Source organism: Quercus robur, chromosome 12 (assembly GCF_932294415.1).
Source record: "Quercus robur chromosome 12, dhQueRobu3.1, whole genome shotgun sequence".
Lineage (NCBI taxonomy): Eukaryota > Viridiplantae > Streptophyta > Magnoliopsida > Fagales > Fagaceae > Quercus > Quercus robur.
In genome coordinates this window covers 18,069,900-18,083,060 of record NC_065545.1, presented here as the reverse complement: position 1 = coordinate 18,083,060, position 13,161 = coordinate 18,069,900, and the positions used below count along the sequence as shown (strand labels likewise).

At 30.5% G+C, this 13,161-nt stretch overlaps 1 protein-coding gene across 2 annotated transcripts; it reads right to left on the bottom strand.

The window, feature by feature from the left end:
• Nucleotides 1-955: 955 nt before the first annotated feature.
• Nucleotides 956-12,695, bottom strand: LOC126709504 (membrane-anchored ubiquitin-fold protein 3-like). Of its 2 annotated transcripts, none has more exons than XM_050409767.1 (4): nucleotides 12,484-12,695; nucleotides 12,041-12,277; nucleotides 10,621-10,791; nucleotides 956-1,011 (listed from the first exon to the last, which is right to left on the bottom strand). In XM_050409767.1, exons 2-4 carry the CDS (start codon nucleotides 12,171-12,173, stop codon nucleotides 956-958), a joined length of 360 nt encoding a protein of 119 aa, XP_050265724.1. In that variant the 5' UTR covers nucleotides 12,174-12,277; nucleotides 12,484-12,695. The 2 variants fall into 2 exon arrangements, with proteins under 2 accessions (XP_050265724.1, XP_050265723.1); XM_050409766.1 differs by lacking the exon at nucleotides 956-1,011 and adding an exon at nucleotides 9,141-9,598 and having other exon boundaries at nucleotides 12,484-12,692.
• Between the last annotated feature and the right edge of the window lie 466 nt (nucleotides 12,696-13,161).

Sequence of the window (13,161 nt, the reverse complement as noted above, 5' to 3'; positions counted from 1 at the left end):
GTGGAGGAGAAAAAACAAGAAGGAAAAAAGAAGATAGAGATGATTCTAGAAAGTGAAATGTATGGATGAAAAAAAAAAGATGGAAAAAAATTATAAAAAAGAAGGAGAAATATTATGTCACAATATTTTTCACAAAAAATTCTAAATGGTAGGTTATTATTGGCAGTTACTAATAAATATATAAAAAAATATTAAAAAAAAACCTAATTTAAGTGGTTGGTTCAAATTAAAATTAGTAATAACTTACCACCTAAAATTTGCTGTGAAAACATAACATTTCTTGAAAAATAAAATAAAAAAATGAGGAAAAAAGAATAAAAAATTAAAGAAAGAATGAAGAAATAATATTTAAATGAAATAGAGAAATGATAGAGAGTTTGTTAGAAAATGTATTTGAAAAAATAGGCAGATAAAAGGTAAGGTAAATATAACTGTTTACTCTCCAAACAATACAAAAATTTGAAAAAACTGCTGGAGATGTTCTTAATATATAAAAAAAATGTAGCCATCAAATGGCTTCTTTCATGGATGTAGGCCAAATTATTTTTTTTCTATGTTCTCTCCTGTTCTAGCTCTCTCCCATAGTGCTTCTACTTAGTATGATCTAACAATCTCCAAATTATGTCTCCTATTGGAGCCCAAAATCATGTCCTTTGTCGGTTGAAGGTGAAATAAAAATGGACATCAAGAATTCAACAAGAGAGAAAAGTTTAACATCACTTTACCATGACAAAAAGGACGATCATGATTGATATTCTGATTTCACTTCAAAGAGAAGCGACCACAGAATGAACAATTAATAATGGAAGCAAATAATTACTTGAAAGAAAGGCAAGCCGCATAAATATGATCATAAACACACTGTTTTATTACACTTGCATCATGAATGAAAGCAAAAAATGTAAGAAGGGTGATTCTATCTGCAACAACAACCATAGGGTATGCTTCCCAATTATTAAAGGATGGTACATGAGCATGAATTCATCTTTTGCATCTCCTCCTCATTTTTGTCTGCAGAGCTCCCCCAAGAAAAGATACAATGAAGGTAGAATGTAGACCCTACATATGATTGTATTATAGTAAATATGCAGAGAAACCTTCAGAAAACTAGATTCCTTGGCCCAATAGACCTCCAACCATAAAATAAAAAATTACAGGTTTTTTTTTTGGTCTTCTAGCTATATTACATAAAAATAGAAGGTTAACCTCGACTCCTACTATATATATGGCAAGCGATCGGTTATGTTTCAAATGGAGCTTGAATCAAGAATAGCTCAGTTCGATGAACTTAATTAAATCCTTCCTTTTTCTCCTTTTTTTTTTTTTTTTTTTGTTTTTTTTTTTTGTTTTCTATGTTCATAAATTGATGAGGAAACTTGATCGGGCTTAGGTTGATGAAACTTTCTAGGATGTGTTACTATGACTAATGAAAAAAAATTTATCTATCAATTTCCCTTACTATATAGTAGCAGATCGATGAGATGGGGTTGCAAGAAGGTTGATTAATTCAGGTGGTGCAGCTCAAGAAATGTCCTAGAGATGCATGTCCTTAATCGTTTGAAGTCGAAACCAACTGTTTCAGATAAGCAATTGGAAGTAACCAGAGAAACACACGCACCATTATGAACACTAAAACAATGAAACCAAACCATTTAAGTGGAACAGGTAAAACTACAGAAGCTAGCAATGCCACTACAAGAACAGCTGTGATATCACTGATGTGACCGCAAACAAGCACTACATATGTGTCATCAACTGTAACTGCACCATTATTGAGAGTATTGGCTTCAGCTATAGAAGAGACACAGTAAAGAAGCAAGTTGAAAATAGAAGCGTTCATGGTTTTTGGGTGTGTATCAAAAGGAGTAAAACTTTTTTTTTCATATTTCATTTGTATGAAGGACACAAGTACAGCGGTTGTGGATGCAAAGATGGCATGTTTGGTAGAAGCAGGGACTGGAAAACGCAGTAGTGAGTTTCTCCAGTGGAGGTGTGATGTGAACCCACTGGCTAGTCGATACAAAAACGAAGACATTAATGGCTACAGTAATTAAAGGTTGCTAAAGGAAGTAATTAAGGACGTGAGAGGATAACGAAGAAGAGTGAGAGACTACAACTATATATATATGAGTTCTGAACCAACCAAGTGCATCACTTAAGTTAATTATAAACGTTTTCTGAGGAAAAGGAAGATTGAAAGCTAGTGGGAACCTGTTGGGTTTACTGCGGCAATAATTATCATAGTTCACATTACTCAAAAAAAATAATAATAATTATATGATTTTCAACCATTATACTTTATTCATTACTGTAATCAATCATGTATATATTCACAATTATGAGACAAATATTGTTATATATATCTAAAACATGTCTCTGATCAGAGTCACAATGCCAGATGCTTAATTATTAACAATGAACACACAAGTGTTTGTAAGAGTAATGATGACAACATAGTAATATTTTTTTTTTTTTTTTTTTTTTTGAGAAAAGACAACATAGTAATATTAGTTTTACAATATGGCAATAATTTTAGTTATATATAACATCCATTAAGCATCATTTCAAGAGTCTTAGGTGCAAAACATGAACTCCCCTTTGAATGGATATTGAGATTGTAACTTGCTATATAAGGTACTCTCCAAAATAATCCAACAAATTTATAAGAATTATAGTTTTCGAATAATTTATCCCTTTTGGCCTTTGGGTAGATAAATTTGCTGGAAAATAATTCTACTCTTACCAATAATATTACATTAATTGCAAATTAAAACACAAAAATGATTTAGAATCCACAACTGAGAAGCAATAACATGCCCAAATTATATATATTGTGTTCCTATTAATTTTTTCTTCTTCTCATAATTAATAATGTACTAACATATTATGAGAACATGATTAATTATATATAAAAAAAATGGAACATAGCTGTACCATCTATACTTTTTGATAACTTGATAACTATTACAATAAGAGAGGCAAATTTGAATCCTAAAGATCTGTTTAGTTGGAGTAAAAAAGTTGGAGGATAGAAAATGAGGAAGAGATATATAGAAAAGTGGGAGAATAGAAGAGATTTAGATTTCTCTCATTTATGTTTGGTTGCGATGATGGACAAATAGAGAGATGAAAAATTTATTTATTTTGAGAAAAAAAATAAGAGAATGGAAAATCAAATTAGTATAAATTTACAATTATATCCCTTAAAATAAAATAAAAAGTAATACACTATGGACACTTAGGGGGTGTTTGGTACATCATTTCAAACAATAATTTTCAATTTTTAAACAATATTACACGTATTTTTACACACTTTTTCACTCACACGTATTTCCATACATATTTTCAAACAACAAAACACATATTTTTAAGTGCATGTACCAAACATCCCCTTAATTTTTTTTTTTTTAATTTTAAAAAGAGCACAGCTCAAAGGAAGATGGGCACGGCACAATAACCAAAAATAACACTAATGAAAAGACAGTACAACGGAGAGACAAAAACAAAAATCAAAGGTTGCAATTTCGACAGCTCAATACATTGAGCATTTTCCTCTCAGCTTTTTATCCATTTTGAGAAGAAAACTTTTTGGTGAGCATTATTTACAAATTTTATCTCTCCACTCCCTTCTACTAAACAGCTACTAAAAATATTTTCTCCCCACTTTTTTTTTCTCCATTTTTCATCCTCCTTAAAATCTCTTCAACCAAATGGGCTCTAAGAGAATATGTTTTGGGAATGAATTATAAGGTTCTTGGTCATTTGTACTTAATTCATACTGTGCAAATTTTCATTTATTTAAATTAGGATACTAAAAGAAAAATAAAATATGCTAATGACCGTATATATAGTTCATAAGTCAAGAAAAATCAAATAAATCCGTGTGATCCTAACAATTAGATACATCAAGTTAAAAGTTTCTTCAACCTAGTTTCTTATGTTGAAGAAAGTGTCTAGGTTGAAGAAACTGAAGTGTTTTCACTACACATGTCGCAAAGGAAATTTTGATCATTGGTGCACAAGACTTCTTAGGCTCTGTTTGGGTACAACTTATTTTTACTGAAATTGAAAATTGAAAACACTGTAACAAAATAATTTTTAAATGTGTGAATAGTACCGTGAACCTATTTTTAATATTTTTAAATACATGAACAGTGCTGCTACAGTGCATGAACAGTACTGCTACCGTGCGTGAACAGTACTACTACAGTGCGTGAACAGTGATAATTGTCTCCTACACAATAAATCCATGTGATTTTACTGTTCATGCGTTGAAAAAAAAAAGGGGAAGGAAACGTGAAATAGAAAACGTAGACGGCAATAAGCCCTATCCAAAACACATACTTAATTGACCAAACTTTATTCCCTATTACTTTTACATGTCTTTTTCAGTTTCTTCCTAGACCTTTGTTACCGACTGGAATACTGAATAGGCGGCCATAATTCTAGTCACACAAACTAGATCACTATTTTATACGACAGATTGTAACTAATTGTCATGGGTGGTTTCAAATGTTGTCTAGAGGATTCAAATAAACCACTTGCCTTATAAAAAAATTTAAATTTATATATGTATCAGATATTTTTTACTAGTTTAATTTGCTCTTAAAAATATTTTTTGCACACCCTGACTTAAATCTTACACACCATGATCACATATTGGCCTAACCTAAAACCAAACAACAACACATCTCTCCCTCTCTCTCTCTCTCTCTCTCTCATTTTTATGAATCATTCTCATCTCAGCTCTCTTCTTTATCTAACAATCTAAGTATCTCCGACTCTAAAAGTAAAGAGTGAGTGTTTGTGAGTTGTGAATTGTGAGCATTTCTCTCTTTATTATAAATTTATATTATATATATGTGAGTGTGTTTGATACTAATTGTGTATGTTATTTTTTATTTGTTATTTGTGTGAATTGTGATGTGTGTGAGTGTGAATGTAAATGTGTACGTTTATAGTATCAATAAAATATAACGTTATATATTTAATAATTAGGAAACACGTAGGATTTGTTATATGTGTGTGTGTGCATCGTTATAATATTATAATAATTTTTTGTTATAAATTTAGTAATTCAAGAAAAAAAAAAGTAAAATTAGTGATTGTTCAAGTATTTGATTAGTTAAATAGACACTTAGCGTATTATTTATATAAGGATGAGTGTGGCTAGTTAGTGATTGTTCAAGCATTTGATTGGTTAAGTATACATTTAATGTATTATTTATGTATGGATGAATGTGAATACGTGGTTTAATAATTAATACAATGTCAATGGGTTGAGTTTTGTCATTTAGTTAAAAATATTTTTTATAAAAACAATGACGAATCAATAATGAAAACTGCTTAAAAATAAAAATGTCATACAAATTTAACAAAATAAAATGGTCACACCTACCCACTTTAACAATAAATAATAATAACTGATAATGAATTATCATGAACTACACCCTAAAAAAAACTCTTGAAACCGCTACTGTTGGTTGTTTCAGTGGCGAAGCCCGAAAGTTTTCTTTGGGGGGCCATGATTAACCTAAACCATATAACTAAACAACACAAAACTCAAGAAGAAGAAAAAGTTCATATCATTATCATTTATATTTAAAATTCTTTGAAAAATTCTTTTTATATTTTATGTTTCTATTTATTTATTTATTTTTTGATGTAATAGAATACTATCTCATTGTATATTATAAGTTATCTGAATATTAAATAAAACACGTTTTTTTTTTTAACAATTTGCTGGCAACCAAAGATTGTAATTAAATCAATTATAAATTAAAGATACGTGGTTAAAGCGGTTGAAAGTTACATGGAATAAGAAAAAAAGCACTACACTTGGAAAGATATTATAACATTTTACACACCAAAAAAATTAAAAAACATTAATGCTATTTACAATCTAATACACACACACACATATATATATATATATATATATATATATATATATGTATATATGTATTGTCACTATTGACATATATTATGCGAGGATTATTACTTAATTATTTGTTGATTATGCTTACACTAAAAAGTATTTAGACATTTAATAATAAATTGAGGGGGCCAAGTTGTATTTTCCCAAGTAGCTACTTGTAAATATAATTACATCATATAGTAAAATAGACATTTTTCTAAATGTTTTGGGGGGGGGGGGGGGGGGGGGGGGGGGGGGCTTGGCCCCTTTGATCATCCGCCACTGGGTTGTTTTATCACTTTTGCATTGACCTACAACTTTTTCTCTATCACTCATAGTTTGTAATATAGATAGTTGTGGCAAAAGTTATAACTCAATTTGTGCTACTAGATTTCTTTTTTTTTTTTGATAGGAGTGTTACTAGATTTTTTTGTGTGGCCGGGGCCATTCGTCTTTTATTTTATTTTATTTTTTTTCAATCATAATTAAAAAAAAAAAAGAGTTATATTTTTTATGGGTAATTGTATTTTCTCTAATGCCCACTCAATTGAAAAGCCAACAATTGTGATTTCACCCATTTAAGCCTTTTTTATAGTCTGGTCTAATTAGTTGCCGCTGGTCATGGAGGAATCTTCAAAATCTGGTAAAAACATTGTCTATCATGGGTGATTGCAAATGCTCTATATCCAACCATTTAATTTTTTTTTTCTTTTCTTTCTTTTTTTTAGAGAGAGTTTCAACCTATGACTTTTTATCATTAGACCAAGACACCAATCAGTTTTTGGTGTAAGCAGAAATTGAAACCCAATTTTCTTATTCAACCATCAAAGACTTTACCAATTAAGGTAACTGGAACCCACTACCAATTGTTCATAAACATATAGATCGGACTTAACTTAATAAAAAGTTTATTAATATTTATTTGTTTATAAACAAACCAAACTTGAATCTTATTTTAAGCTTGATTAATAAATGAGCCGAGTTCAAGTAAAATAAATTGTTCATGAATAAACTCGTAAACAATATGGCTCAATAAAATAACAGGTTGAGCTTAAGCTAGTTTATGGGTTGGTAATAAGCTTGACATGGGTTTGACAAATAAACTCATATCTTATACTAATCCTTAAATTAATTGGGTTGAAAGAGTAGATCTAGAGACACAGCTAATTATAATCAAGTTATATCTATCTATGCTATCTATAAGAGGATTCCCCTCTTTGGATTAGACTTTTATATGGTTTTGAAATACCCCTAGACCTTACATTTAATAGGAACAAAACTTGAGGATAACTTGGTAAAAATATATCTCCAACTCCACATAAAATGCTTACAAAATAGGACACTCTCCTACTAATCCATGTCTTCAAAACAAACTTATCCAAAAAAAAAAAAAAAAAACTTCTCAATCCACTTTGATATTTTCCTCAAGACCACATACACTAGACCCAAATAGAAAAGAGTCTTGTCACACACACAAAGCACGTGTGATGAGGCTAATGATCAATAATCAAGTTAGAATTTCTAATCAACTTAAGATATGTGTAAGAAGAAGATATGTGTTGTATTGTTTTTATCTAAAAATTTTGATAATCCATAAAATTGAAAAAAAAAAAAATAGAAGTTTAAGTATTTTATTGTTGAAGAGAAAAAGTAAAAAAAAAATTAGAAGGCCATTTTAATGAATATATATATATATATATATATTTGTTAGAAAGAAAATACCCAACTTTTAGCCTTTAGGAAACCAAAATAAAATATATTTAAATCTAAAGGTAGAGCTAAATTCACACTCAATTTTAAAACATATTGAAGTGAATAATTTTAACCCTATTAATTTTTTTTTTTTTTTTTTGTATAGACCTACTATTTTTTTCTCAACCATTCACAATTACCACTTTAACAAATTGTATAATTGAATATAAAAATGGATGCCTTATTGTTGGAGCCGAAAATAATACAGTATCTTGTCCACGACCATAAGGTACTTATTTATCAGTTAACTTTTCCCATTTATTATTATTATTATTTACTTTTTTTTCCCTTTATTACTATTGACTTTGTTAGCAAATAATGCAACTTTGGTGGATTTCAATAGATTTATTGATTAATCCGCAAAATAGGATCCATCGACTCTCCACAAACTTCATAAAAATTGAGGGGAAAAAAAAAAAAAAAACCCAAGATACTCCACAAACAACTGCCAGTTTCTTACCATTCCTAACCACAAACAGAAACAGTTTGAAAAGTAACCTGTAGGCATTTTTTTTTTTTTTTTCCTTCTATAAAAGCAATAGTTTTTTTTTTTTTTTTGAGAAGAAAAAGCAATAGTATTTGATTGACTGAAGCAATTATATAAAATCAGTAACATAAGGACTAAGAAAAGGAAAAAAAGAGGGAGTCTTTAGCAAGAACATGAGCAGCTGTATTTGACATAAAATGTACAATTTGTTTTCAGCAAAATCAACATGGGATCTATTGAAATACTCCATTAACAACTTCTCTGTTTTCAGGTCATCTAGTAGACTTTGACAAACAATGTGAATTCTCTAGCCAAAAGGAAATTCCTCGTGACTCACGAATTCTCTACAATGAAACGGACCGATATTCACTCATAGCATGTATGATGAATTTCGAAAATTTGTCTGTTAATTTTTTAAAAGTTGCAAAAATAAATGTAGATTTATGGTTTGAATTCTATTCTATGTTTTGCAATCTTTTTTACCTTTAATAAAATAAAAACAAAAATGAATAGACCATTTCATTTGATAATTTTACAATTATGTTTTACAAATGAGACTCTTTGTTAAGAACATGTTCAACCATGATAACAACGAAGTTTTGGTCTTACATAAAATATTATGACAAATTTTACGTAAGTGAATCTAAAGCAATTGAATCTCAGGCAACTAGATTATTCGAGCTCTCCGGTGTCTACTCTAAGAGCTTCTTGAAGATTTGAAGTTCTCTATGTTTTAGTGATTGAAAAGACTCTCGAGGATATTCAATGAAGAGGTTGAAAGGCAATTGGAATTTTCTATGTTTTTCTCTCAATTTTGCAGCTGTCAAAATAGGGTTCAAGTGTTGGAAGAAAGAAATTTTTGTGGAAGATATCCTTGATCTTTGTGCCCAAGATATTCTATGTTTTGCAATCATGTCCTTGCTCCTTTGTCAGTTCTAAGGTGAAAGAAAAATGGACATCAAGAACCATATTTCACAAGACAGATTTCCTCACAAAAATTTAAAAATAATAATAATAATTCACAAGAAAGAAAATTACATCACTTGAGTTATTCAGTACTAAAAAGAAAGAAAATATGGTATATATGAAAGCCAACATTGATGTATGTTGCTCTCTTTCACTTTCGCACTCTCTCTCAAGGACCATACCAGACAACTTTACCATGCCAAAAAGGACATTCATGGTTGATATTCTGATTTCACTTCAAAGAGAATGGACCACAAAATGAACAACAATGGAAGCAATTACAAGAAGAAGAAGAAGAAAAAAGGCAACCCGCATATGATCATAAACACAATGTTATATTACACTCGGCTCATGAAGGAAAGCAAAAATGTAGAAAAGGTGTGATTCCATCTGCAACAGCTGCCATCTATGCTTCCCAAATTAAAGGATGTTACATGTGCATGCATTCATCTTTTGCATCTGCTCCTCATTTTTGTCTGCAGGGTACCCCAAGAAAAGATAAAATGAAGGTAGAAAGTAGACCCTATGATAGTAACTAAGCAATAAAAATTTCAGAAAACTAGGAATTTATCGACAATGTGTAACCAAAAATATATATTCTTGACAATTTAATAACTAAACATCATAAAATTGTCCACATTATGAAGTTTCTCCTCTCCTCCACCCTAAATAGCCAAATCCAAATCATGTACAAAGAGTTAACCTGATAACCAAAATCCAAATGATGTTATAAAAAAAAACACCCTTTTTACATAACAAATTAGTTAACATAACTTACGGATATAAAAGTAATTTTAAATACAAGGTTGCAGATTTTCAGAGTTTTTTTTATTATTATTTATGCCAGTTGAGTATGGCAGCAAGTACATAAGGCACGATTTTTTTAAAAAAATTACTTTTACCAAATTAGTGTTCTACACATCTATTTGAAGTGTTAGCTGTCACTGACTGACAGTTTCAGACCCATATACTACCTAGAACTTATTCATTTATAACAAGCTTCATGTAGAGGAATTGATCATCTCGCATTATATTCAGGGGATGATCACATCCTTTATGGAATTTTTCTAAAGTACCAAGTCTTGAAACACATTCTATATCATACCGGAAAGGAGTCTGCACTATACATCTATGATACCATACAAGCCTACCACAAGCCCCTCAAAACAGCTTCGGCATTATGTATTGTGACACCCACTTTTTTCAAGGTACATTAGTAGTCAGATTAGCATCTAGATTACCATAAACTCAGCAAATCATCAAAGAACAAAAGATAAAATAGACATACAAAGTTCAAATTTAATAAAGATTACTAAAATTGACATTACTTCTTGTGAAAAATGAATAATTAAGAAGGTTTTTAGTTAGAGTCCTTGATTTTGTCAAAGGAGAAAGGATTAGAAAGGAACTTTTGGGGGCAGTTTCAAAACCCAAGAGATTGCATGAATTACAGACAAATCCTAGTCCCCAGTTATAAAGAAATAGAAATTGCACATACCTGTCTTCTTCTTGGCTACAGGAGGCTGTACTACCACATGCATGGTAACAACCCCACCAGGAAGGTCGCCAATGGTTATTTTGGAATCAGCAAGTGTCTTGTTATCTTCCAAAATTTTACCAGCATGTATGAGTTTTACATCATTTACTGACTTGGGTGTGACTGTTTTGTCTGTAAATATAAAATTTCATTAAGAAACTCAGATGAAGACATAACTCCATAGAACAAACCAAATCCAAAGATATACACTCATGCAGATGCAGGCAGGGGTATGTGCATTAGTCCAAATGCAGTTGAGAGAAAGTATTTTGTCTGCATCATAGTCATTAGAAATTCCACACTTCTTTTTTGGACAAAAGCAATCATATTGAAGAAGATGAGAGAGAGAGAGAGAGAGAGCTATTATTTATTCAGCACAATGTTCATGTAAGATTAATTCTTTCAATCTAATTAGAAACATAATTTGAGAGACAAAACTAAATACAGAACAAGATCTCTGCAGTTTGGCAATGTGACAAAAACTATTGAAGACACGAAAAAAAATATAATCATGGTGCTTCTATTCAACCCCCCCCCCCCCCTTCCGGTTCTTTCTTTTCATGCAAGGCATCCACATTAACTTCATAAGTATTCATGTACTTTCGGGTGCTGCTCTCATTATCTTTCTCTTTTCTTTTTCCATTTTTTTTTTTTTTTTTTTTTTTTTTTGGTAATTAAAAAATGTCACAAGCATCCAACCAATCCAGAAACACACTTTCAATATTTCTGAACCTAGACTAATTGTTATTCATAAATTCAGAAATTTGTTTAGAACATAATTCATCTGGTTAGTACAAAGTTCCACCTCATGAGGGTGTTAAAACTTAATATAGATTTTGAAGATATTTAATCTCTTTAACTCAACAAAAAAGATATTTTGTCCAGGAACACAAGATATTTTTTTTTTGGAATGCATTACATATATACACCCATGCAGTGAAGAGTTGCTGTCTTCAAATTTGTCAATCAACCACCACATAACATCAATTCACAAAGGTAAGTTGGGTACTTGACAATCAATGGATAGGAACTCAAAGCGAACCTGAGAAACATACAGAGATAAATTATCTTACTTTCATTATGTCTAGTGTCATAACCAAGAAAAGCGCTACCTATATCTGTGTTATACCCAAAAGGACTAGTAAAAGTTACAATAAAAACTTCTCATAATGGCTTTATAGCCGAGATCCACATATTAAACACCTGATGTAAGACTTAGCACACGCTTGCACAATACACACTTGTACAATCCAAATAAATCAAATTCTCACACAATCCAATCCCAATCAAATCAACACAATCAGGGGGTACCACAAGTATTACAATATAAATGAAGTCAAGAAAGAATTAAACCCAAAAGAAAAAAAGGCAAATGACAAACCTTTAGGCCACTCAGCAACAAGCTTTTGCTTAAGAGTTGCAGCTGTTATTGATAATGCATAAGCACCCTGGCCTATATCTGTACCATCATAAATCCTGAATCTAAGCTCAATAGTCTCCTCTCCTTCACCCATGATACTAGCCCTTGTCTTCCTTTCTCAAGCTTGAAACCAAAATGTAAGTGTGACACCCAAAATACACCTCCAGTCAAAGAATCTACTAGTCTTGCCCAACCCACCTACAAAATAATCCCCAAAACTTTATCTTTATGTAATTTTCACACAACCCCTTTTCCCAGAAGGAGAAATATAATTAATAAAAAATAAAAGAAACCACCCATCATGTAAAATTTCATTATACAAATAAAAACAGTCTGAGATCATAATGGGTTTTTTTTCTTTTTCTCAGGAACCAAACAGAGAAGAACAGAGAGATCATAGATACCTGGTCAAGAAGCCATGAATGGAGGATCATCAGTCAGATGTCAGAGATTCTATTCACTGTCTGTCAGCTATTGATTTTTCGTTTCAGAATCACAGTGAGTCAGAGAGATTTTAATGATTTATTGCCCTTTTTTTTTTGGGGGTTTGGGGTTCACTTTTGTATTTCTTTTTTTGTAGATTCCAATTTTTGTCTGAAGAAATGTCACTGAGATAAGATACGTGAGATTTTTGTTTTTCTATTACGCTTTTTTTTTTTTTTTGTCAATGGAATTTCTTTTCTTTCATTAAAAAAATTACAATTTCGTCAATAATTTTTTTATAAAAATAAGATATTAATTTCTAAGGGTAGAATTGTAACTTCAAGGGTACATACTAGGACTGTAAAATTATATAAAGTTACTGTTCAATCCAATCCGGTCCTAAAATTTGGACTGGATCAGCCCGAATAATAAGTAGTAACTAATAAATATATTTGCTTCTAAAAAATAAAAACTAATAAATATATAATTCTTAATATTTTGTATATTCATCTATACTACTATTTTCTTCAAAAAAAAAATTATACTATTATTTAAGAGACTTTTCCTGTTTGGCCCGAACATTTTTTGGTTTCAAAATACCCTTACAGCCTAAATTTAAGTAGAGATAAACTTGAAGATAATATAGTAAAAATATATTT